The following is a 27,145-nucleotide window of genomic DNA, read 5'->3' on the forward strand; positions in this document are numbered from 1 at the left end:
CCTTGCGAAATTATTTGGCCCCCTTGAACTTTGCGACCTTTTGCCACATTTCAGGCTTCAAACATAAAGAAATAAAACTGTATTTTTTTGTGAAGAATCAACAACAAGTGGGACACAATCATGAAGTGGAACGACATTTATTGGATCTTTCAAACTTTTTTAACAAATCAAAAACTGAAAAATTGGGCGTGCAAAATTATTCAGCCCCCTTAAGTTAATACTTTGTAGCGCCACCTTTTGCTGCGATTACAGCTGTAAGTCGCTTGGGGTATGTCTCTATCAGTTTTACACATCGAGAGACTGAAATGTTTTCCCATTCCTCCTTGCAAAACAGCTCGAGCTCAGTGAGGTTGGATGGAGAGCATTTGTGAACAGCAGTTTTCAGTTCTTTCCACAGATTCTCGATTGGATTCAGGTCTGGACTTTGACTTGGCCATTCTAACACCTGGATATGTTTATTTTTGAACCATTCCATTGTAGATTTTGCTTTATGTTTTGGATCATTGTCTTGTTGGAAGACAAATCTCCGTCCCAGTCTCAGGTCTTTTGCAGACTCCATCAGGTTTTCTTCCAGAATGGTCCTGTATTTGGATGAGCTGTGTTGCTTTTACGCCAAACATAACGTTTTGCATTGTTGCCAAAAAGTTCAATTTTGGTTTCATCTGACCAGAGCACCTTCTTCCACATGTTTGGTGTGTCTCCCAGGTGGCTTGTGGCAAACTTTAAACAACACTTTTTATGGATATCTTTAAGAAATGGCTTTCTTCTTGCCACTCTTCCATAAAGGCCAGATTTGTGCAATATACAACTGATTGTTGTCCTATGGACAGAGTCTCCCACCTCAGTTGTAGATCTCTGCAGTTCATCCAGAGTGATCATGGGCCTCTTGGCTGCATCTCTGACCAGTCTTCTCCTTGTATGAGCTGAAAGTTTAGAGGGACGGCCAGGTCTTGGTAGATTTGCAGTGGTCTGATACTCCTTCCATTTCAATATTATCGCTTGCACAGTGCTCCTTGGGATGTTTAAAGCTTGGGAAATCTTTTTGTATCCAAATCCGGCTTTAAACTTCTTCACAACAGTATCTCGGACCTGCTTGGTGTGTTCCTTGTTCTTCATGATGCTCTCTGCGCTTTTAACGGACCTCTGAGACTATCACAGTGCAGGTGCATTTATACGGAAACTTGATTACACACAGGTGGATTGTATTTATCATCATTAGTCATTTAGGTCAATATTGGATCATTCAGAGATCCTCACTGAACTTCTGGAGAGAGTTTGCTGCACTGAAAGTAAAGGGGCTGAATAATTTTGCACGCCCAATTTTTCAGTTTTTGATTTGTTAAAAAAGTTTGAAATATCCAATAAATGTCGTTCCACTTCATGATTGTGTCCCACTTGTTGTTGATTCTTCACAAAAAAAAATACAGTTTTATATCTTTATGTTTGAAGCCTGAAATGTGGCAAAAGGTCGCAAAGTCCAAGGGGGCCGAATACTTTCGCAAGGCACTGTACTGCACAAACTATTGTAGGAGTGAAATGAAGAATCTACTGTATGAGTGAAATTAAGAATCTACTGTATGAGTGAAATTAAGAATCTACTGTATGAGTGAAATGAAGAATCTATTGTATGACCGAAATGAAGGATGAACTGTATGAACTACTGTATGAGTGAAATGAAGAATCTATTGTATGACTGAAATGAAGGATGAACTGTATGAACTACTGTATGAGTGAAATGAAGGATCTACTGTATGAACAACTGTATGAGTGAAATTAAGGATATACTATATGAACTACTGTATGAGTGTAAAGAGGGATCTACTGTATGAGTGAAATGAAGGATGTACTGCACAAACTATTGTAGGAGTGAAATGAAGAATCTACTGTATGAACTACTGTATGAGTGAAATTAAGGATCTACTGTATGAACTACTGTATGAGTGAAATGAAGGATCTACTGTATGAACTACTTTAAGAGTGAAATGAAGAATCTACTGTAAGAGTGAAATGAAGAATCTACTGTAGGAGTGAAATTAAGGATCTACTGTATGAACTACTGTAAGAGTGAAATGAAGCATGTACTGTATGAACTACTGTATGAGTGAAATGAAGGATCTACTGTATGAGTGAAATGAAGGATCTACTGTATGAGTGAAATTAAGGATCTACTGTATGAACTACTGTAAGAGTGAAATGAAGCATGTACTGTATGAACTACTGTAGGACTGAAATGAAGGATCTACTGTATGAACTACTGTAAGAGTGAAATGAAGAATCTACTGTAAGAGTGAAATGAAGAATCTACTGTATGAGTGAAATGAAGGATGTATTGTGTGAGTGAAATTAAGAATGTATTGTGTGAGTGAAATGAAGAATGTATTGTGTGAGTGAAATGAAGGATGTATTGTATGAGTGAAATGAAGGATGTATTGTATGAGTGAAATGAAGAATGTATTGTATGAGTGAAATGAAGGATGTATTGTATGAGTGAAATGAAGAATGTATTGTATGAGTGAAATGAAGGATGTATTGTATGAGTGAAATTAAGGATGTATTGTATGAGTGAAATGAAGGATCTAATGTATAAGTGAAATGAAGAATCTAATGTAGGAGTGAAATGAAGAATCTACTGTAGGAGTGAAATTATGGATCTACTGTATGATTTACTGTATGAGTGAAATTAAGAATCTACTGTAGGAGTGAAATGAAGGATGTATTGTGTGAGTGAAATGAAGGATCTAATGTATAAGTGAAATGAAGAATCTAATGTAGGAGTGAAATGAAGAATCTACTGTATGAGTGAAATTATAGATCTACTGTATGATTTACTGTATGAGTGAAATTAAGAATCTACTGTAGGAGTGAAATGAAGGATCTACTGTATGATTTACTGTATGAAGGAAATTAAGTATCTACTCTATGAACTACTGTAGGAGTGAAATTAAGGATCTCAGTACGAGTGAAATGAAGGATGTACTCTATGAACTACTGTAGGAGTGAAATGAAAGATCTACAGTACGAGTGAAATGAAGTATCCACTGTATGAGCCACTGTAGGAGTGAAATTAAGGATGTACTGTATGAACTACTGTATGAGTGAAATGAAGGATCTACTGTATGAGCCACTGTATGAGTGAAATGAAGGATAAACTGTATGAACTACTGTATGAGTGAAATGAAGGATGTACTGTATGAACTACTGTAGGAGTGAAATGAAGGATCTACTGTATGAGTGAAATGAAGGATCTACTGTATGAGTGAAATGAAGGATATACTGTATGAACTACTGTATGAGTGAAATTAAGGATCTACTGTATGAGTGAAATGAAGGATCTACTGTATGAACTACTGTATGAGTGAAATGAAGGATCTACTGTATGAACTACTGTATGAGTGAAATGAAGGATATACTGTATGAACTACTGTATGAGTGAAATGAAGGATCTACTGTATGAACTACTGTAAGAGTGAAATTAAGGATCTACTGTATGAGTGAAATGAAGGATCTACTGTATGAGTGAAATTAAGGATCTACTGTATGAACTACTGTAAGAGTGAAATGAAGCATGTACTGTATGAACTACTGTAGGACTGAAATGAAGGATCTACTGTATGAACTACTGTAAGAGTGAAATGAAGAATCTACTGTAAGAGTGAAATGAAGAATCTACTGTAAGAGTGAAATGAAGAATCTACTGTATGAGTGAAATGAAGGATGTATTGTATGAGTGAAATGAAGAATGTATTGTATGAGTGAAATGAAGGATGTATTGTATGAGTGAAATGAAGGATGTATTGTATGAGTGAAATGAAGGATGTATTGTATAAGTGAAATGAAGAATCTAATGTAGGAGTGAAATGAAGAATCTACTGTAGGAGTGAAATTATGGATCTACTGTATGATTTACTGTATGAGTGAAATTAAGAATCTACTGTAGGAGTGAAATGAAGGATCTACTGTATGATTTACTGTATGAAGGAAATTAATAATCTACTGTATGAGTAAAATGAAGGATGAACAGTATGATCTACTGTATGAGTGAAATGAAGGATCTACTGTATGAGTGAAATGAAAGATCTACTGTATGAACTACTGTATGAGTGAAATTAAGTATCTACTCTATGAACTACTGTAGGAGTGAAATTAAGGATCTCAGTACGAGTGAAATGAAGGATGTACTCTATGAACTACTGTAGGAGTGAAATGAAAGATCTACAGTACGAGTGAAATGAAGTATCCACTGTATGAGCCACTGTAGGAGTGAAATTAAGGATGTACTGTATGAACTACTGTATGAGTGAAATGAAGGATATACTGTATGAACTACTGTATGAGTGAAATGAAGGATATACTGTATGAACTACTGTATGAGTGAAATTAAGGATCTACTGTATGAGTGAAATGAAGGATCTACTGTATGAACTACTGTATGAGTGAAATTAAGGATCTACTGTATGAACTACTGTATGAGTGAAATGAAGGATATACTGTATGAACTACTGTAGGAGTGAAATGAAGGATATACTGTATGAACTACTGTATGAGTGAAATGAAGGATCTACTGTATGAGTGAAATGAAGGATCTACTGTATGAACTACTGTATGAGTGAAATTAAGGATCTACTGTATGAACTACTGTATGAGTGAAATGAAGGATATACTGTATGAACTACTGTATGAGTGAAATGAAGGATATACTGTATGAACTACTGTATGAGTGAAATTAAGGATCTACTGTATGAGTGAAATGAAGGATCTACTGTATGAACTACTGTATGAGTGAAATTAAGGATCTACTGTATGAACTACTGTATGAGTGAAATTAAGGATCTACTGTATGAACTACTGTAGGAGTGAAATGAAGGATATACTGTATGAACTACTGTATGAGTGAAATTAAGGATCTACTGTATGAGTGAAATGAAGGATCTACTGTATGAACTACTGTATGAGTGAAATTAAGGATCTACTGTATGAACTACTGTATGAGTGAAATGAAGGATATACTGTATGAACTACTGTATGAGTGAAATGAAGGATCTACTGTATGAACTACTGTAAGAGTGAAATGAAGGATCTACTGTATGAGTGAAATGAAGGATCTACTGTATGAGTGAAATTAAGGATCTACTGTATGAACTACTGTAAGAGTGAAATGAAGCATGTACTGTATGAACTACTGTAGGACTGAAATGAAGGAATGAAAGAAAAAAAGAGTGTTACTCTTGTTGGTCCAGAGCAAGCTGTGTGATCTTCAAACTGTAGTCAGGACAGAGAGACGTGATGGACAGACGATCAGAGGAGTGATACTGAACCCTGTGAGGAGAGGGGAGGAGGAGGATAGCACAGGAAAGAATGGGAGAGTAGGTGGAGGAGTGAAGTGGAGGAGAGGAGCAGAGTAGAGGAGGGGGAGGAGTAGGGGAGGAGTGGAGGATGGGGGTGGAGGGGGTAGTAGGGGAGGAATGGCGGACAGGAGAGGAGGAGGGGAGAGGAGGGGAGTGGAGGAGGACAGGGGTGGAGGGAGAGAAATGAGATTGAAAGAGACAGAGATGGTGATGGTCAGCATGCATGTCTAATATATGAGGATTGAGGGGGGAAGAGAGAAAATGGATAAAGGAGAGATGGATGAATGAGAAGATACATATTGTGTATGTGTGTGTGGGTTCATACGGTCTATCTTTCTACCTGACCGGTATAGACGTAAAGGGTTTCTTGTATATGTCGGCCAGTTTGTCCATGACCACAGCCGCAGTAGTAAAGATCCTGTATGTGTGGAGGAAGGTGTTGAGGAAGTCGATGGACAGGAAGCGCAGGTCAGTCAGTCTTTCCAGCAGCCGCTCCACGCTGGCGTAGCGGATCTGGGGGACCTTGCAGGAGTTGAGCGTCTTGCTGAAGCAGATGTCCACATCATCTTTGTGCAGACGTGCGTCCGACCTGGTGGGACACGTATGAATAAGATCAACATTATCTCCCAGAGAGGACGAAGGGAATTGGATAACCTGGGGATTATAAACCCTCACTGGCGTAGAAAAGGGGAAAAAATGATTTAAACTTTATTTGAGCTCTTACTTGATCATGTGCGGCACAGTGACTTTAGAGTTTTCCTCAAACACACTGGTCATCAGGCCATTACAGCGGATATTATCTATGCACTATCAACAGAGAGAAATAAATAGTTACAGAATGAAAGACAGAGGGAGAAAAGAGTGGTGAGACACATGTCCCTGTCCATGGTCCTGAACCTCTTTCAAAATTAGTGGTTAGAGGCATGCAGAAGCAGTTGGAGTATGAGTTCATTTGGGACTGGGCACCTCATCCCCAGGTGTGTTTACCTGACTGATGTCACTGGTCCAGCCAGCTTTCTCCTGGCGGGAGGGAGCCAATAGGATGATAGAGAAGGTGGGGCCATCAGGGGGTTCCACCATGATCTTAAACTCCAGGTGGTTGAAGCCCTGACTTCCTGAATTGTCTACAGAGGGGAGAGAGGGGAGAGCAAGAGAGAGAGTGAGAGAACAAGAGAGAGAGAGAGAGAGGGAGAGAGAGAGAGAGAGAGAGAGAGAGAGAGAGAGAGAGAGAGAGAAAGAGAGACAAGATTAATAGACTTGTTGATTGGGTGATTGATTTGTTTTATTGATTAAGAAAGACACTTACAGTCCTCATCATTGGCGTCCAGCTCCTCTACAAGTGTACATTCTATCAGGGTCAACACCCCACCCTGCTGTTAGGATCAAAGGGCAGAGGTTAGAGGTCATACATCATGTATAGAGGGAAGGTCAGTTGAGTTCAAATCTGCTTGACATACAAATGTTTCCTACTACCTTGTGTGCAGGTGTTTGACCATGCGAAAGTACATGCATGTGTGTCTGTGTTTGATTCTCACCTTGATCAGGTGCAGCTTGCCCCCGGAGGTGCGTGTGCAGACAAGGAAGTGTTTTGTAAACAGGAAACACTGTCGCTCTCCTTCCTTCTTGAGTGACAGAGAGCCCAGACGGACCTTACTGAGCATGCCCCGTTCATTGCTGGATGGGAGCTGGATCAGTGAGCCTGATGGGTAGATGGAGAGGGGGGATGGTGTGTGTGTATATTTGGTGGGAGGCGGGGAAACAAAAAACATAGGTTACACATACTGTACTACTGATGACAGTTACCGGCAACCATCTTATAATGCTGTGTATTCTGCCTGGTGTGTGTGTGGGTGATAATACGCGTATGTACTCACCCTGTCTGACAAAGGTCTGGCTGGTATCCAGTAATATGTCACAACCTTCTACGATCATTCTCTCAATGGCCAGATTCTTACGAATGTTCTCTGTATCGCTCACCTCATCATGCATCATCCTGACAACAAAACCACAGTTAGCTACATTATCAACACAACTACTGTTACCTACAATATGAACACAACCACCGTTAGCTACATTATCTACACAGCTGCCGTTAGCTATATATCGACACAGCCGACATTAGCTACATTATAGAAACAACCACTGTTTGCTGAAAATACATTATCTACACAACCACTGTTAGCTTAAGCTATATTATCTAAGCAACCACTGTTAGCGACAGCTACATTTTCTACACAACCACGTAAAATTATCAACACAACCACTTTTAGCTACATCCACACAACCACTGTTAGCTACATTATCAACACAACCACTGTTAGCTAAATTATATACACAACCACTGTTAACTACACCTACATTTTTTACGCAAGAACTATTAGCTCCATTAACTACACAACAACCCTTAGCTAAATTATCAACATTATCTACACAGCCACTGTTATTAATTACAGCTAAATTATCTACACAACCACTGTTAGCTACAGCTACCTTATCTATGCAACCACTGTTAGCTACAGCTACATTACCTACACAACCACTGTTAACTACAGCTACATTATCTACACAACCACTGTTAACTACAACTACATTATCAACAAAACTACTATTAGCTACATTATCAACACAATTACTGTTAGCTAAAGCTACAGTATCCACACAGCTACTGTTAACTACATGATCTACACAACCACTGTTAGCTACAGCTACATTATCTACACAACCACCCTTAGCTACACTATCGACACAACCACTGTTAGCTACATTATCAACATGACTACCATTAGCTACAGCTACATTATCCACACAGCCACTGTTAGCTACATAACCCACACAACCACAGTTAGCTACATAATCTACATATCCACCGTTAGCTACATTATCAACACAAACAATGTTAACTACATTATCACCACAATCCCTGTTAGCTACATATACAACATGCACGCTGTTATCTACAGCTACAGTTGAAGTCATACGTTTACATACACCTTAGCCAAATACATTTAAACTCAGTTTTTCACAATTCCTGATATTTAATCCCAGTAAAAAGTCCCTGTCTTAGGTCAGTTAGGATCACCACTTTATTTTAAGAATGTGACATGTCAGAATAACAGTAGAGAGAATGATTTATTTCAGCTTTCATTTCTTTCATCACATTCCCAGTGGGTCAGAAGTTTACATACACTCAATTAGTATTTGGAAGCATTGCCTTTAAATTGTTTCAGTTGGGTCAAACGTTTCGGGTAGCCTTCCACAAGCTTCCCACAATAAGTTGGGTGAATTTTGTCCCATTCCTCCTGACAGAGCTGGTGTAACTGAGTCAGGTTTATTGGCCTCCTTGCTCGCACACACTTTTTCAGTTCTGCCCACAACTTTTCTATAGGATTGAGGTCAGGGCTTTGTGATGGCCACTCCAATACATTGACTTGGTTGTCCTTAAGCTATTTTGCCACAACTTTGGAAGTATGCTTGGGGTCATTGTCCATTTGGAAGACCCATTTGCAACCGAGTTTTAATACTGATGTATTGAGATGTTGCTTCAATTATATCCACATAATTTTCCTCCCTCATGATGTCATCTATTTTGTGAAGTGCACCAGTCCCTCCTGCGGCAAAGCACCCTCACAACATGATGCTGCCAACCCCGTGAATCACGGTTGGGATGGTGTTCTTCGGCTTGCAAGCCTACCCCTTTTTCCTCCAAACATAACGATGGTCATTATGGCCAAACAGTTCTATTTTTGTTTCATCAGACCAGACAACATTTGCAAACCGTAGGCTGTCTTTTTTTATGGCAGTTTTGGAGCAGTGGCTTCTTCCTTGCTGAGCGGCCTTTCAAGTTATGTCGATATAGGACTTGTTTTACTGTGGATATAGATACTTTTGTACCTGTTTCCTCCAGCATCTTCACAAGGTCCTTTGCTGTTGTTCTGGGATTGATTTGTACTTTTTGCACCAAAGTACGCTCATCTCTAGAAGACAGAACGCGTCTCCTTCCTGAGCGGTATGACGACTGCGTGGTCCCATGGTGTTTATACTTGCGTACTATTGTTTGTACAGATGAACGTGGTACCTTCAGGCATTTAAAAAAAAGGAGAGCCGCACACTCAAAGAGCTCAGATGCAAAAACGTAAAAGTGTTTGGAAATTGCTCCCAAGGATGAACCAGACTTGGGAGGTCTACAATTTTTTTTCTGAGGTCTTGGCTGATTTCTCTGGATTTTCCCATGATGTCAAGCAAAGAGGCACTGAGTTTGAAGGTCGGCCTTGAAATACATCCACAGGTACACCTCCAATTTGCTCAAATTATGTAAATTAGCCTATCAGATGCTTCTAAAGCCATGACATCTTTTTCTGGAATTTTCCAACCTGTTTAAAGGCACAGTCAACTTAGTGTACGTAAACTTCTGACGTACTAGAATTGTGATACAGTGAATTATAAGTTAAATATTCTGTCTGCAAACAATTGTTGGAAAAATGACTTGTGTCATGCATAAAGTAGATGTCCTAACCGACTTGCCAAAACTATAGTTTGTTAACAAGACATTTGTGGAATGGTTGAAAAACTAGTTTGAATGACACCAACCTAAGTGTAGGTAAACTTCCTATTTCAACTGTACATTAACATATACATTATCCACACTCACTTTGACAGCTCCTCTAGTTTGGACTTGGCGAACTCCAGGCTCTTGCGCTCCACGTGCTCATGAGGTGTGTGTGCCAGCAACTCATGGAGAGTGATGATGTAACGAGGAATCTAAAACACATCGAAAAGATGTCTGACTGTCTGTCATTCAGGCGACATATAGCTCTACATGTGAGGAGAGAGGAGGTCTGGGTCATATGGTAGATGTGGAAGTTGAGGGGTTAAAGGTCGGAGGTTAATGAGGTCTGGATGTGTGTGTGTGTGTGTGTGTGTGCGCACGCGCATGTTTTACCTGGAACATGGGGTATGTGAGGAAGGTCTCCAGCATGCGTTCCTCACAGGCAGTATTAGTCTCATACTGCTTCAGCAGCTTGTCAAAGTCTCTGTTCTGTTTACAGTTGGCCAGGACCTGCAGGCTGTACTGGTGGTTCCTCACAAACTCCTGGTAGATATTCAGCATGGGCAGCAGAATGTCAAACAGGTCCGCTAGAGAGAGAGCAAGAGAGACATTACTACACATTATACACACGTAATAAATTACACTGAACAAAAATATTAAAAAATAAAAATGCAACTGAGTTACAGTTCATATAAGGAAATGTATTAGGCCCTAATCTATAGATTTAACATGACTGGGAATACAGATCCGCATCTGTTTGTCATAAATAACATTTTTTAAAGGTAGGGGCATGGATCATAAAAACAGTCAGTATCTGGTGTAACCACCATTTTCCTCATGCAGCATGACACATCTCCTTCGCATAGAGTTGATCAGGCTGTTGATTGTGGCCTGTGGAATGTTGTCCCACTCATGGCTGTGCAAAGTTGCTGCATATTGGTTGGAACTGGAACATGCTGATGCACACGTCAATCCAGAGTATTCCAAACATGCTCAATCAGTGACATGTCTGGTGAGTATGCAGGCCAGCTTCCAGAAATTGTGTACAGATCCCTGCAACATGGGGCCGTGCATTATGATGCTGAAACATGAGGTGATGGCGGTGGATGAATGGCACGACAATGGGCTTCAGGATCTCGTCATGGTATCTCTGTGCATTCAAAGTGCCATCAGTAAAATGCAATTGTGTATGTAGCTTATGCTTGCCTGCCCATACCATAACCCCACCGCCACCATGGTGCACTCTGTTCACAATGTTGACATTAGCAAACCGCTTGCCCACACAACGTCTGCCATCTGTCCGGTACAATTAAAACCGAGATTCATCTGTGAAGAGAACACTTCTCCAGCATGCCAGTGGCCATCAAAGGTGAGCATTTTCCCACTGAAGTCGGTTACGACACCGAACTGCAGCCAGGTCAAGACCCTGGTGAGGAGATTCATTATTTTAAATATGCTATTGGACCAAAAACAGATCTGGCTAATTAATCTATATGGGCCAAATAATGATGATCCACGCTTCTTCGAAAATATATACAGTGCCTTGCGAAAGTATTCGGCCCCCTTGAACTTTGCGACCTTTTGCCACATTTCAGGCTTCAAACATAAAGATATAAAACTGTATTTTTTTGTGAAGAATCAACAAGTGGGACACAATCATGAAGTGGAACGACATTTATTGGATATTTCCAACTTTTTTAACAAATCAAAAACTGAAAAATTGGGCATGCAAAATTATTCAGCCCCCTTAAGTTAATACTTTGTAGCGCCACCTTTTGCTGCGATTACTGCTGTAAGTCGCTTGGGGTATGTCTATCAGTTTTGCACATCGAAAGACTGAAATTATTTCCCATTCCTCCTTGCAAAACAGCTCGAGCTCAGTGAGGTTGGATGGAGAGCATTTGTGAACAGCAGTTTTCAGTTCTTTCCACAGATTCTCGATTGGATTCAGGTCTGGACTTTGACTTGGCCATTCTAACACCTGGATATGTTTATTTTTGAACCATTCCATTGTAGATTTTGCTTTATGTTTTGGATCATTGTCTTGTTGGAAGACAAATCTCCGTCCCAGTCTCAGGTCTTTTGCAGACTCCATCAGGTTTTCTTCCAGAATGGTCCTGTATTTGGCTCCATCCATCTTCCCATCAATTTTAACCATCTTCCCTGTCCCTGCTGAAGAAAAGCAGGCCCAAACCATGATGCTGCCACCACCATGTTTGACAGTGGGGATGGTGTGTTCAGCTGTGTTGCTTTTACGCCAAACATAACGTTTTGCATTGTTGCCAAAAAGTTCAATTTTGGTTTCATCTGACCAGAGCACCTTCTTCCACATGTTTGGTGTGTCTCCCAGGTGGCTTGTGGCAAACTTTAAACAACACTTTTTATGGATATCTTTAAGAAATGGCTTTCTTCTTGCCACTCTTCCATAAAGGCCAGATTTGTGCAATATACGACTGATTGTTGTCCTATGGACAGAGTCTCCCACCTCAGCTGTAGATCTCTGCAGTTCATCCAGAGTGATCATGGGCCTCTTGGCTGCATCTCTGATCAGTCTTCTCCTTGTATGAGCTGAAAGTTTAGAGGGACGGCCAGGTCTTGGTAGATTTGCAATGGTCTGATACTCCTTCCATTTCAATATTATCGCTTGCACAGAGCTCCTTGGGATGTTTAAAGCTTGGGAAATCTTTTTGTATCCAAATCCGGCTTTAAACTTCTTCACAACAATATCGCGGTCCTGCCTGGTGTGTTCCTTGTTCTTCATGATGCTCTCTGCGCTTTTAACGGACCTCAGTGCTATCACAGTGCAGGTGCATTTATACAGAGACTTGATTACACATAGGTGGATTGTATTTATCATCATTAGTCATTTAGGTCAACATTGGATCATTCAGAGATCCTCACTGAACTTCTGGAGAGAGTTTGCTGCACTGAAAGTAAAGGGGCTGAATAATTTTGCACGCCCAATTTTTCAGTTTTTGATTTGTTAAAAAAGTTTGAAATATCCAATAAATGTCGTTCCACTTCATGATTGTGTCCCACTTGTTGTTGATTCTTCACAAAAAAAATACAGTTTTATATCTTTATGTTTGAAGCCTGAAATGTGGCAAAAGGTCGCAAAGTTCAAGGGGGCCGAATACTTTCGCAAGGCACTGTATATTATAATCTATTGAGCTCACAAGCAACAAATTAATAAATTATTATTGTGGGAGATTATAATATGGTTTTAAGTACCTCAATGGATCGTAAAGGAATTCCCACTACAAACATTCACCCTCAAGCAATTAAGGACATCACACATATCATGGCTACATTAGAACTAGTGGATATATGGAGGCTACCTTGTAGTTTACCAATAAAATGGGAGGATGGTGAAGTAGACATACTTGGTATTCATATCTCAAAAAAATATAAATTAACTTACCACAATCAATTTCAATAGGAAGTTTGCAAAAATAGATAAGATTCTGCAACCATGGAGAGGTCAATACTTGTCTATTTATGGAAAACCCACATTGATTAACTCTTCGGTCCTATCACAGTTTACTTACTAATGGCTCGGCCTACTCCAGAAGACTCGTTTTTTAAATAAATAAAACAATATTTACTTTAAAATTTAAGTCAGACTAAATTAAATGTGCCTATTTATTTAATGAATATGAATTTGGCGGGCTAAAATGATTAAATATTAAAGCTTTAAACCTCTCACTAAAAGCTTCCCTCATACATTGGTTATACTTAAACCCCAAATGGTTCTCCAGTAGATGATTAAGAAAGGCCCATGCTTTCTTCAAAATGTGCCTTTTTGCCTTTATACAGATTACAATTTCTCATTTCCGACTAATTGAAAATTACATTTTGTTTAAAGTATCGCCCTTTCTTCAACAAGCCATACAAAGCTGGTTACAATTTCAGTTTTATCCTCCAGAAAATATAGAACAAATATTACAACAAATGTTATGATTAAACTCAAATTTACTGATGAATTAAAAAACATTCTTTACGGAAAAAATGGTTTAAAATGTTATTATATTTATGAATGATATTATGAATAGAAACTGTGGAGTTATGTCACATATGCAGCTATCGAAAATATGGGAATGTCTGTTCAATCCAAACTTACAACCAACTGATTGCAGCATTACCACATGGAGGAGGCAAGTGGAAAAGGGAGAAGGTAGGGACTGTTTTGTCTGCCATATATTAAAGATACAAATTGGCTGAAAGGAATTGAGATAAATAGATTAATATACCAGCTTCATTTGAGGACAAAAATGTTGACAGCTGCGTCATACAGGTTGCAAAATAAATGGGAAAAGATTTTTGATGTACCGATTCCATGGCACATGGTTTATGAACTGGTACAAAAAACAACATTTGATTCAACACTTGAGTTTTTCAATGTAAATTACCATACAAAATAATTGCCATCAACAGAATGCTATATACAGCTGAAGTCGGAAGTTTACATACACTCAGGTTGGAGTCATTAAAACTCATTTTTCAACCACTCCACAAATATCTTGTTAACAAACTATAGTGTTGGCAAGTCGTTTAGGACATCTACTTTGTGCATGACACAAGTCATTTTTCCAACAATTGTTTACAGACAGATTATTTAACTTATAATTCACTGTATCACAATTCCAATGGGTCAGAAGTTAACATACACTAAATTGACTGTGTCTTTAAACAGCTTGGAAAATTCCAGGAAATTACGTCATGGCTTTAGAAGCATCTGATAGGCTAATTTACATAATTTGAGTAAATTGGAGGTGTACCTCGGGATGTATTTCAAGGCCAACCTTCAAACTCAGTGCCTCTTTGCTTGACATCATGGGAAAATCCAAAGAAAACAGCCAAGACCTCAGAAAAAAATGTGTAGACCTCCACAAGTCTGGTTCATCATTGGGGGCAATTTCCAAATGCCTGAATGGTACCACGTTCATCTGTACAAAGAATAGTATTGAAGTATAAACACCATCGGACCACACAGCCGTCATACAGCTCAGGAAGGAGACGCGTTCTGTCTCCTAGAGATGAACGTACTTTGGTGTGAAAAGTACAAATCAATCCCAGAACAACAGCAAAGGACCTTGTGAAGATGCTGGAGGATACAGGTACAAAAGTATCTATATCCACAGTAAAACAAGTCCTATATCGACATAACCTGAAAGGCCGCTCAGCAAGGAAGAAGCCATTACTCCAAAACCACCATAAAAAAGCCAGATTACGGTTTGCAACTGCACATGGGGACAAAGATCATACTTTTTGGAGAAATGTCCTTTGGTCTGATGAAACAAAAATAGAACTGTTTGGCCATAATGACCATCGTTATGTTTGGAGGAAAAAGGGGGGCGCTTGCAAGCCGAAGAACACCATCCCAACCATGAAGCACGGGGTGGCAGCATCATGTTGTGGGGGTGCTTTGCTGCAGGAGGGACTGGTGCACTTCACAAAATAGATGACATCATGAGGGAGGAAAATTATGTGGATATATTGAAGCAACATCTCAAGACATCAGTCAGGAAGTTAAAGCTTGGTCGCAAATGGGTCTTCCAAATGGACAATGATCCCAAGCATACTTCCAAAGTTGTGGCAAAATGGCTTAAGGACAACAAAGTCAAGGTATTGGAGTGGCCATCGCAAAGCCCTGACCTCAAGCCTATTTGAAATGTGTGGGCAGAACTGAAAAGGCGTGTGCGAGAAAGGAGGCCTACAAACCTGACTCAGTTACCAGCTCTGTCAGAAGGAATGGGCAAAAATTCACCCAACTATTGTGGGAAGCTTGTGGAAGGCTACCCGAAACGTTTGACCCAACTGAAACAATTTAAAGGCAATTCTACCGAATACTAATTGAATGTAAACGTGTATGTAAACGTCTGACTGTCACAATCGTTATAAGGAGTGGACCAAGTTGCAGCGTGGTATGTTTCCATCCATTATTTTGGAAGAGAAATTCAAAGAACAAAAACAATAAAGCGAAAAAAACGAAACGTGAAGCTCAAAGTAGTGCTCGCAGGCAAGATCCCACAAAGCACAATGGGGAAATGGCTGCCTAAATATGATCCCCAATCACTCAACGATAAACAGCTGCCTCTGATTGGGAACCATACCAGGCCAACATAGATCATTAATCACCTAGATAAACCACCCTAGTCACTGTCACGCTCCAACCAGCATAGAGAATAAACAGCTCTCTATTCTCAGGGCGTGACAGTACCCCTCCCAAAGGTGTGGATTCCGACCGCAAAACCTGACTTAATAGGGGAGGAAAACCTGACTTCCGATGTGGGGCGAAGTACCCACTCCACTCGGCTCTGGTGCGGGCATCGTCGCCGGAAGCTTCGGACCGTGGATCCTCACCGTAGGAACCGGACCGTGGACCGTCTCAGGAGGTTCCGGACCGTGGACCGTCTAAGGAGGTTCAGGACCGTTGACCGTCTCAGGAGGTTCCGGACTGTGGACCGTTGCCGGAGGCTCCGGACCATGGAACTGTCGTCATAGGCGCCGGACTGGGAACTGTCGCCGGAAGCTCCGGACTGGGATCTGTCGCCGGAAGCTCCAGACTGGCAACTGTCGCCGGAAGCTCCGGACTGGGAACTGTCGCTGGAATCTCTGGACTGTGGAGGCGCACTGGAGGCCTGATGCGTGGGGCCAGTACAGGTGGCACCGGGCTGGTGACACGCACCTCAGGGCAAGTGCGGGGAGGAGGCCCAGGACGTACTGGACTATGGAGGCGCACTGGAGGCCTGATGCGTGGGACCGGTACAGGTGACACCGGGCTGGTGACACGCACCTCGAGGCGAGTGTGGGGAGGAGGCACAGGACGTACTGGACTGTGGAGGCGCACTGGTGGTCTGGAGTGTAGAGCTGGCACAACGTGTCTTGGACAAATGACCACCTTCGCACGGCAAGTGCAGGAAGATGGCACAGGATGCACTGGGCTATAAAGGCGCACTGGGGATACAGCGCGTAGAGCCGGCGCAGGATATCCGGGACCGAGGAGGCACACTGGAGACCAGGCGCTCTGAGCCGGCACAACCCGTCCTGGACAGATACCCACTTTAGCACGACAAGTGCAAGGAGTTGGCACAGAACACACCGGGCTGTGAATGCGCACTGGAGACACAGTGCGTATCACCGCAAAACATGGTGCCTGACCGGTCACACGCTCCCCATGGTGAGTACGGGGAGTTGGCTCTGGTTCAAAACCTGGCCCCCCCAAAACATTTTTTGAGGATGCTTCTCGGGCTTCTGTCGTGGCCGTGAACCCCGGTGTCGTCGTCGTTGTTGTTCTCTCGCTGTCTCCATCTGCTCCCATGGAAGGCGATCCTTACCGGCCAGGATCTCCTCCCACGTCCAGGATCCCTTACCGTCCAAGATATCCTCCCATGTCCAGGATGTCTGCTCCTCCTGGCCACGCTGCTTGGTCCGTTTGTGGTGGGATCTTCTGTCACTTTCGTTATAATAAGTGGACCAAAGCGCAGCGTGATCTGGGTTCCACATCTTTTATTTACTAAGTCAAACTCACAGCAAACCGAAACGTGAAGCTAACAATAGCGCTAACAGGCAACTATCCATAGACAAGATCCCACAAAACACAAAGGGGAAATGGCTGCCTAAATATGATCCCCAATCAAAGACAACGATAAACAGCTGCCTCTGATTGGGAACCATAACAGGCCAACATAGAAATATAAATCACCTAGATGACCCACCCTAGTCACACCCCGACCTAACCAAAATAAGTATTTGGTCACCTACAAACAAGCAAGATTTCTGGCTCTCACAGACCTGTAACTTCTTCTTTAAGAGGCTCCTCTGTCCTCCACTCGTTACCTGTATTAATGAACTTGTTATCAGTATAAAAGACACCTGTCCACAACCTCAAACAGTCACACTCCAAACTCCACTACACCAGAAACAAAATTGTAGACCTGCACCAGGCTGGGAAGACTGAATCTGCAATAGGTAAGCAGCTTGGTTTGAAGAAATCAACTGTGGGAGCAATTATTAGGAAATGGAAGACATACAAGACCACTGATAATCTCCCTCGATCTGGGGCTCCACGCAAGATCTCACCCCGTGGGGTCAAAATGATCACAAGAACGGTGAGCAAAAATCCCAGAACCACACGGGGGGACCTAGTGAATGACCTGCAGAGAGCTGGTACCAAAGTAACAAAGCCTACCATCAGTAACACACTACGCCGCCAGGGACTCAAATCCTGCAGTGCCAGACATGTCCCCCTGCTTAAGCCAGTACATGTCCAGGCCTAGAGAGCATTTGGATGATCCAGAAGAAGATTGGGAGAATGTCATATGGTCAGATGAAACCAAAATATAACTTTTTGGTAAAAACTCAACTCGTCGTGTTTGGAAGACAAAGAATGCTGAGTTGCATCCAAAGAACACCATACCTACTGTGAAGCATGGGGGTGGAAACATCATGCTTTGGGGCTGTTTTTCTGCAAAGGGACCAGGACGACTGATCCGTGTAAAGGAAAGAATGAATGGGGCCATGTATCGTGAGATTTTGAGTGAAAACCTCCTTCCATCAGCAAGGGCATTGAAGATGAAACGTGGCTGGGTCTTTCAGCATGACAATTATCCCAAACACACCGCCCGGGCAACGAAGGAGTGGCTTCGTAAGAAGCATTTCAAGGTCCTGGAGTGGCCTAGCCAGTCTCCAGATCTCAACCCCATAGAAAATCTTTGGAGGGAGTTGAAAGTCTGTGTTGCCCAGCAACAGCCCCAAAACATCACTGCTCCAGAGAAGATCTGCAGGGAGGAATGGGCCAAAATACCAGCAACAGTGTGTGAAAACCTTGTGAAGACTTACAGAAAACATTTGACCTCTGTCATTGCCAACCAAGGGTATATAACAAAGTATTGAGATAAACTTTTGTTATTGACCAAATACTTATTTTCCACCATAATTTGCAAATAAATTCATAAAAAATCCTACAATGTGATTTTCAGGATTTTGTGATTTTTGTGATTTTGTGATTTTTTTCCTCATTTTGTCTGTCATAGTTGAAGTGTACCTATGATGAAAATTACAGGCCTCTCTCATCTTTTTAAGTGGGAGAACTTGCACAATTGGTGGCTGACTAAATACTTTTTTGCCCCACTGTATTTATATGTACATATTCTTATTCATTCCTTTACACTTGTGTGTAAAAGGTAGTTGTTGTGAAATTGTTCGATTACTTATTAGATATTACTGCATGGTAGGAACTAGAAGCACTTATGGTAGGAACTAGAAGCATTTCGCTACACTCGCATTAACATCTGCTAACCATGTGTATGTGACCAATAACATTTGATTTTATTTGTGCACACATTTTTGTGTGTATCGAAAATACATAGGATCTTTTATTTCAGCTCATGAAACGGGACCTTTACTTGCTGCATTCATATTTTTGTTCATAGCTAGATTCATGCACAGATCCTAGAAATACAATACATTGATAGAACAGGTCGCAAGACGATTCCATATTGATAATCAAAGAGTTCAGCATTAAATAACCCACTGTTTAAGCACTCTACTCACCCAGCACCAGAGTGGGCCAGTTGGCTATCCGAGCCTTCAGCCCCTGGTGGAAGATCTCATGGAGGAACATGATGGTCTCACTGAGGACAGAGAGAAGAAGAAGAGATGTAGTTGAGATCTCAGGCCTGCCAGGTGAAGAAGATGCTTCAGACATCGTAGTCTGCGTGTGTGTGCGTGCTTTCATATGCATGTGTGTTACCTGTTGAGGAAGATGCTGCTGACGTCATCGTGGCTGATGGGAGGTTTCTTGGAGCTGGCAGCCATACGTAGTGGTCTGAGGAAGAAGTTGACCAGGACAGAGAGCTGGCATACGTACTCTGTCTCTGCCTCCACCATGTTAAATACGATGTGGTTCCTCTTCCTCATGTTCTCAGCTTGTGGAGAACAGATGTAGTCCTGAACAATGATCTTCCACTTCCTCCGACACAGCCAGCCTCGCATGAAACTCTGGACCTGGAGGGGAGACAGGACACACCGGTCAGAATATACACATAAATATAGGTCAGAATACCTATCAAAGCCTTGAGGGAAAAGTAATCAAATACCGTAGAGACAATTGCTGATACCTTTTTGATCTTTTTAATGTCTGGATCCTCCTCCTCTTCATTAGTCTGGCAAGGCAGCATCCTTTCCTTGTCCTTATTCAACAGTACGATCTCGAAGAACACAGTCAACAGTCAGATCCATGTGAGTGTGTGTGTATGTTTGTGTGGGTATGTGTGTGTATGTGTGTGTGCGTATGTGTGTGTGTGTGTGTGTGTGTGTCTATTAGAGGTCGACCGATTATGATTTTTCAACGCCGATACCGATTATTGGACGACCAAAAAAAGCCGATACCGATTATTGGGACGATTTTTATTTATTTATTTGTAATAATGACAATTACAACAATACTGAATGAACACTTATTTTAACTTAATATAATACATCAATAAAAATCAATTTAGCCACAAATAAATAGTGAAACATGTTCAATCTGGTTTAAATAATGCAAAAACTAAGTGTTGGAGAAGTAAAGGTGCAATATGTGTCATGTAAAAAAGCTAACGTTTGAGTTCCTTGCTCAGAACATGAGAACATATGAAAGTTGGTGGTTCCTTTTAACATGAGACTTCAATATTCCAAGGTAAGAGGTTTTAGGTTGTAGTTAATATAGTATTTATAGAACTATTTTCTCTATACCATTTGTATTTTATATACCTTTGACTATTGGATGTTCTTATAGGCACTATAGTATTGCCAGTGTAACAGTATAGCTTCCGTCCCTCTCCTCGCCCCTACCTGGGCTCAAACCAGGAACACATCGACAACAGCCACAATCGAAGCAGCGTTACCCATCGCTCTACAAAGGCCGCGGCCCTTGCAGAGCAAGGGGAATAACTACTCCAAGTCTCAGAGCGAGTGATGTTTGAATCGCTATTAGCGCGCACCCCGCTAACTAGCTAGCCGTTTCACATCGGTTACACCAGACATTAGGCTGATAGGCTTGAAGTCATAAACAGCGCTGTGATTGCGAAGAGCTGCTGGCAAAACGCACGAAAGTGCTGTTTGAATGAATGCTTACGAGCCTGCTGCTGCCTACCATCGCTCAGTCAGACTGCTCTATCAAATCATAGACTTAGTTATAACACACAGAAATACAAGCCTTTGGTCATTAACATGGTAGAATCCAGAAACTATAATTTCGAAAACAAAACGTTTATTATTTCAGTGAAATACGGAACCGTTCGGTATTTTATCTAACGGGTGGCATCCCTAAGTCTAAATATTCTTGTTACATTGCACAACCTTCAATGTTATGTCATAATTACGTAAAATTCTGGCAAATTATTTCGCAATGAGCCAGGCTGCCCAAACTGTTGCATATACCCCGACTCTGCGTGCAATGAACGCAAGAAAAGTGACACAAATTCACCTGGTTAATATTGCCTGCTAACCTGGATTTCTTTTAGCTAAATATGCAGGTTTAAAAATATTTCCTCCTGTGTATTGATTTTAAGAAAGGCGTTGGAGTTTACGGTTAGGTACAGTCGTGCAACGATTGTGCTTTTTTCGCAAATGCGCTTTTGTTAAATCATCGAGCTGAAAGTCCGTATTTCCCAGCGACAGCCCCGAAACCTGAAGGATCTGGAGAAGGTCTGTATGGAGGAGTGGGCCAAAATCCCTGCTGCAGTGTGTGCAAACCTGGTCAAGAACTACAGGAAAGGTATGATCTCTGTAATTGCAAACAAAGGTTTCTGTACCAAATATTAAGTTCTGCTTTTCTGATGTATCAAATACTTATGTCATGCAATAAAATGCAAATTAGTTACTTAAAAATCATACAATGTGATTTTCTGGATTTTTGTCTCTCACAGTTGAAGTGTACCTATGATAAAAATGACAGACCTCTACATGCTTTGTAAGTAGGAAAACCTGCAAAATCGGCAGTGTATCAAATACTTGTTCTCCCCACTGTATGTATGTATGTGTATGAGTGTGTGTGTGTACCTCTGCTTTCAGCCTCTCTATCTCTGTGTCCTGGTCCTCTAACTGGGTGCGTATCTGGTTGGCCGCCACCTTCTCTGTCTCCATGATCTGGACCAGGTGGATGTACTTCTGCATCAGGACCTCGCGCTCAATGATGATGTCAGAGTAACTACAGGTGGAATGGTAAGTGTTGAATGTTAAAACTAAGTTGACATGGTGAACATTGCACAGCGAACATCGATACATATTACCAAGAAAAATCATTTTCAAAGTTAACATTATAGCATTAATTTATTCATAATCCATCAATGTACATTAGTAACAGCAGAATATACACATCTAGTTCAGTGGTAGTCTCTGGGAGGGAGGGAGGGAGGGAGGGAGGGAGGGAGGAAGGAAGGAAGGAAGGCAGGAAGGAAGGAAGGAAGGGAGGGAGGGAGGGAGGGAGGGAGGGAGGGAGGGAGGGAGGGAGGGAGGGAGGGAGGGAGGGAGGGATGTTATGATTAGTGGGAACAAGAGAAAGAGAAGAGACAGAGAGAGCGAGGCGGAGTGTTGAGGTCAGGGGTGTGTTGTAATCACTATGGCAGTACAGCACCAAAGTGTGACCTAAATGTGAACCGCTCCGAAGCAGAGCACGCGCACACACACACACACACACACACACACACACACACACACACACACACACACACACACACACACACGCACACACAATCTCTTACAAATGGAGCAGACATGTGGAGAGGGGATTGTGTGTGTGTTTAGCGTGTGGATCACTATAGAGTCACTGTGTGTCTTAGAGCAGATCAAGCCACTTACTTAGGGGAGAGTGGCTACTTAGGGGAGAGTCAGCTGTTGCATTTACATGTCTGTCATGAGTACAACAAGCAAGCCAGACCCAAATCAAGCCCTAACTCCTATCCTTCCCCCAGCCCCTAGCTGCTACCTGTTGTAAAGAGGTGTTGATGTTTTGTTGTTGGATAGACTCCATCCTCTTACCTGGCCTGTTGGATATACTCCACCCACTTATTGCAGTCTGACTCCTCCTCTGTCCGCAGCTCCAGAGGCTTCTGACCGTCATGGCCAAACACCACCAGGAAGTAGTGCTGGAGGAAACAGGAAACAGAAATACTATTACATGGAAGTAAACAGGAAATAGAATCAACATGTGAAGGTGCTACTCAATCAATTGCAGGTATCAGATCAAATCAAATCAAAGTTTATTTGTCACGTGCGCCAAATACAACAGGTGTAGACCTTACAATGAAATGCTTATTTACAGGCTCTAATCAACAGCGCAAAAAAATATATTAAGTGAACAATAGGTAAGTAAAGAAAAAAAAACAGTTAAAAAGAAAGTGAAAAATAACAGTAGCGAGGCTATATACAGTAGCGAGGCTATATACAGTAGCGAGGCTATAACAGTAGCGAGGCTATAGACAGTAGCGAGGCTATAACAGTAGCGAGGCTATATACAGTAGCGAGGCTATAACAGTAGCGAGGCTATATACAGTAGCGAGGCTATATACAGTAGCGAGGCTATAACAGTAGCGAGGCTATATACAGTAGCGAGGCTATATACAGTAGCGAGGCTATATACAGTAGCGAGGCTATAACAGTAGCGAGGCTATATACAGTAGCGAGGCTTATTACAGTAGCGAGGCTATAACAGTAGCGAGGCTATATACAGTAGCGAGGCTATATACAGTAGCGAGGCTATATACAGTAGCGAGGCTATAACAGTAGCGAGGCTATATACAGTAGCGAGGCTATATACAGTAGCAAGGCTATAACAGTAGCGAGGCTATATACAGTAGCGAGGCTATATACAGTAGCAAGGCTATAACAGTAGCGAGGCTATAACAGTAGCGAGGCTATATACAGTAGCGAGTCTATATACAGTAGCAAGGCTATAACAGTAGCGAGGCTATATACAGTAGCGAGGCTATATACAGTAGCGAGGCTATATACAGTAGCGAGGCTATAACAGTAGCGAGGCTATAGACAGTAGCGAGGCTATAACAGTTGCGAGGCTATATACAGTAGCGAGGCTATATACAGTAGCGAGGCTATAACAGTAGCGAGGCTATAGACAGTAGCGAGGCTATAACAGTAGCGAGGCTATAGACAGTAGCGAGGCTATATACAGTAGCGAGGCTATATACAGTAGCGAGGCTATAGACAGTAGCGAGGCTATAACAGTAGCGAGGCTATATACAGTAGCGAGGCTATAACAGTAGCGAGGCTATAGACAGTAGCGAGGCTATATACAGTAGCGAGGCTATATACAGTAGCGAGGCTATAACAGTAGCGAGGCTATAGACAGTAGCGAGGCTATATACAGTAGCGAGGCTATAACAGTAGCGAGGCTATAGACAGTAGCGAGGCTATAACAGTAGCGAGGCTATATACAGTAGCGAGGCTATATACAGTAGCGAGGCTATAACAGTAGCGAGGCTATATACAGTAGCGAGGCTATATACAGTAGCGAGGCTATAGACAGTAGCGAGGCTATAACAGTAGCGAGGCTATATACAGTAGCGAGGCTATAACAGTAGCGAGGCTATAGACAGTAGCGAGGCTATATACAGTAGCGAGGCTATAACAGTAGCGAGGCTATAGACAGTAGCGAGGCTATAACAGTAGCGAGGCTATATACAGTAGCGAGGCTATATACAGTAGCGAGGCTATAACAGTAGCGAGGCTATAGACAGTAGCGAGGCTATAACAGTAGCGAGGCTATATACAGTAGCGAGGCTATATACAGTAGCGAGGCTATAACAGTAGCGAGGCTATAGACAGTAGCGAGGCTATATACAGTAGCGAGGCTATATACAGTAGCGAGGCTATAACAGTAGCGAGGCTATAGACAGTAGCGAGGCTATAACAGTAACGAGGCTATAGACAGTAGCGAGGCTATATACAGTAGCGAGGCTATATACAGTAGCGAGGCTATATACAGTAGCGAGGCTATATACAGTAGCGAGGCTATATACAGTAGCGAGGCTATAACAGTAGCGAGGCTATAGACAGTAGCGAGGCTATAGACAGTAGCGAGGCTATAACAGTAGCGAGGCTATAACAGTAGCGAGGCTATATACAGTAGCGAGGCTATAGACAGTAGCGAGGCTATAACAGTAGCGAGGCTATATACAGTAGCGAGGCTATAGACAGTAGCGAGGCTATAGACAGTAGCGAGGCTATAACAGTAGCGAGGCTATAACAGTAGCGAGGCTATATACAGTAGCGAGGCTATATACAGTAGCGAGGCTATAACAGTAGCGAGGCTATATACAGTAGCGAGGCTATATACAGTAGCGAGGCTATAACAGTAGCGAGGCTATATACAGTAGCGAGGCTATATACAGTAGCGAGGCTATAGACAGTAGCGAGGCTATAACAGTAGCGAGGCTATATACAGTAGCGAGGCTATAGACAGTAGCGAGGCTAGCGAGGCTATAACAGTAACGAGGCTATAGACAGTAGCGAGGCTATATACAGTAGCGAGGCTATAGACAGTAGCGAGGCTATAACAGTAGCGAGGCTATAGACAGTAGCGAGGCTATAACAGTAGCGAGGCTATAGACAGTAGCGAGGCTATAACAGTAACGAGGCTATAGACAGTAGCGAGGCTATATACAGTAGCGAGGCTATAGACAGTAGCGAGGCTATATACAGTAGTGAGGCTATAACAGTAGCGAGGCTATAGACAGTAGCGAGGCTATAGACAGTAGCGAGGCTATAACAGTAGCGAGGCTATATACAGGCACTGGTTAGTCAGGCTGATTGAGATAGTATGTTAAATTGACAATGCATATATGATGAACAGAGAGTAGCAGTAGCGTAAAATATGTTTGTAGTGCTTTCAGAAGTGTTTGATTTGCACAGCAGCATGTCCTGGAATGCCACACAAGCTCGCACACATTCACACACACACACGCACACACATAGACACACACACAGACACACACACACACACACACACACACACACACACACACACACACACACACACACACACACACACACACACACACACACACACACACACATAGACACACAAGTTGCTCTTTCTCTGACAGGAATCCAATAAACACGCAATTTCCTCCATGTTAGGCGTTCCCACCACATAAACAATACTCTCAGAATATAAAGAATGAGTTAATTGTTTAAAATGTTTTTAAACTGTAGAGAACATTTCTTGAGTCCTTGCCACTGGGCATGAAAAGCAGGAAATGTCGTCCCAAATGACTTCTATCTGTGACTCAGTTCACTGACCAAAACATATTAGAGGGAACAGGAGAGTGCTATAAAGGTCATAGTGCAGAACCAGGTTTCCTGCAAAATAAACAATTGTCTTATTTACCCAGCAAACATGACCCCATTGGCCCCATATGGATATTCAGTGGGCGAGGCGGGCACGGGCTAGCCCACAGCAATCCCACATCAGCCCAATTAATAAATTCCTATTAAATAGCAAAGGCTCATCGACCTAATGTGGGCAGCCTACATGGGGACAATATTTTAGCCCGGACTGGGCCCACATTGTCAATCAAATCAAATCAAACCATTGTGTCAATGTGGACATGTTTGCTGGGTAACTACTGTGGGTAACTTCTGCCCACTCATTCCTTGGGAGGAAAGGAGAGTGACTGTTTATGTAAGAAAGACTGTGAAAAGAATGTCTCTATTCTATTCTATTTGACAATATTGTTACATTTTGAATGTTCAATTTATATTTTAAATTAGAATGAAATTTAATACAATTATTAATCTAATGTCACCACTGATCTGCTAATTTAGAAAATAAAGATGTGAATCTGTATGCGATACATAAAAGACTGGACTGAATGACAATATGTTTTCATAGAATTAGATTCAAATTCCACCACAAGCCGTTGTTTATATCAAATAAATGTAGATGATACAAAAATGTGCGTGTATATAGGCGGGTAAGATACACTAGCGTGAGCAGAGAGGGGCTTGGGGGCTTGTTTGTGTTGTGTGTGTATATGTGTGTGTGTGTGGATGTATGTGTGTGTGCAGGTTACATAACGACCAGGGCTTGTGCAGCTTCTTAATGCTGCTAATCCGGCCTCCCCAGCCTAAGGTCTGCTGTCAGCTGGGGGATAACAATGAGAGAGAGTACTTTATTTTTAGTATTTGGCCCAAAACAAGTACTTTTATTTTAGTATTTGAATGGTTATTTGTAAAAAACAAATAGTCTACC

At 41.9% G+C, this 27,145-nt stretch overlaps 1 protein-coding gene across 2 annotated transcripts in view; it reads right to left on the reverse strand.

Annotated features, from left to right (window-relative positions):
* The window catches only part of LOC110536806 (ras-specific guanine nucleotide-releasing factor 2), a 58,771-nt gene that overhangs the window by 25,228 nt on the left and 6,398 nt on the right, over positions 1 to 27,145 (reverse strand). The window contains exons 2-15 of one of the 2 annotated variants that reach the window (XM_036937092.2): positions 22,915 to 23,021; positions 21,937 to 22,084; positions 20,013 to 20,102; positions 19,646 to 19,899; positions 19,447 to 19,526; positions 10,285 to 10,478; positions 9,994 to 10,103; positions 7,220 to 7,338; positions 6,881 to 7,044; positions 6,652 to 6,718; positions 6,333 to 6,469; positions 6,070 to 6,152; positions 5,686 to 5,934; positions 5,224 to 5,316 (exon numbers count right to left, since the gene is read on the reverse strand). In XM_036937092.2, the coding sequence (XP_036792987.2) occupies positions 5,224 to 5,316; positions 5,686 to 5,934; positions 6,070 to 6,152; positions 6,333 to 6,469; positions 6,652 to 6,718; positions 6,881 to 7,044; positions 7,220 to 7,338; positions 9,994 to 10,103; positions 10,285 to 10,478; positions 19,447 to 19,526; positions 19,646 to 19,899; positions 20,013 to 20,102; positions 21,937 to 22,084; positions 22,915 to 23,021 (1,895 nt within the window). The remainder of the gene's footprint in view (positions 1 to 5,223; positions 5,317 to 5,685; positions 5,935 to 6,069; positions 6,153 to 6,332; positions 6,470 to 6,651; positions 6,719 to 6,880; positions 7,045 to 7,219; positions 7,339 to 9,993; positions 10,104 to 10,284; positions 10,479 to 19,446; positions 19,527 to 19,645; positions 19,900 to 20,012; positions 20,103 to 21,936; positions 22,085 to 22,914; positions 23,022 to 27,145) is intronic. The other variant, XM_036937093.2, reaches the window with a different exon arrangement.

The sequence above is a fragment of the Oncorhynchus mykiss genome, chromosome 12, assembly GCF_057628025.1.
Source record: "Oncorhynchus mykiss isolate SJ-2025 chromosome 12, ASM5762802v1, whole genome shotgun sequence".
Taxonomy (NCBI): domain Eukaryota; kingdom Metazoa; phylum Chordata; class Actinopteri; order Salmoniformes; family Salmonidae; genus Oncorhynchus; species Oncorhynchus mykiss.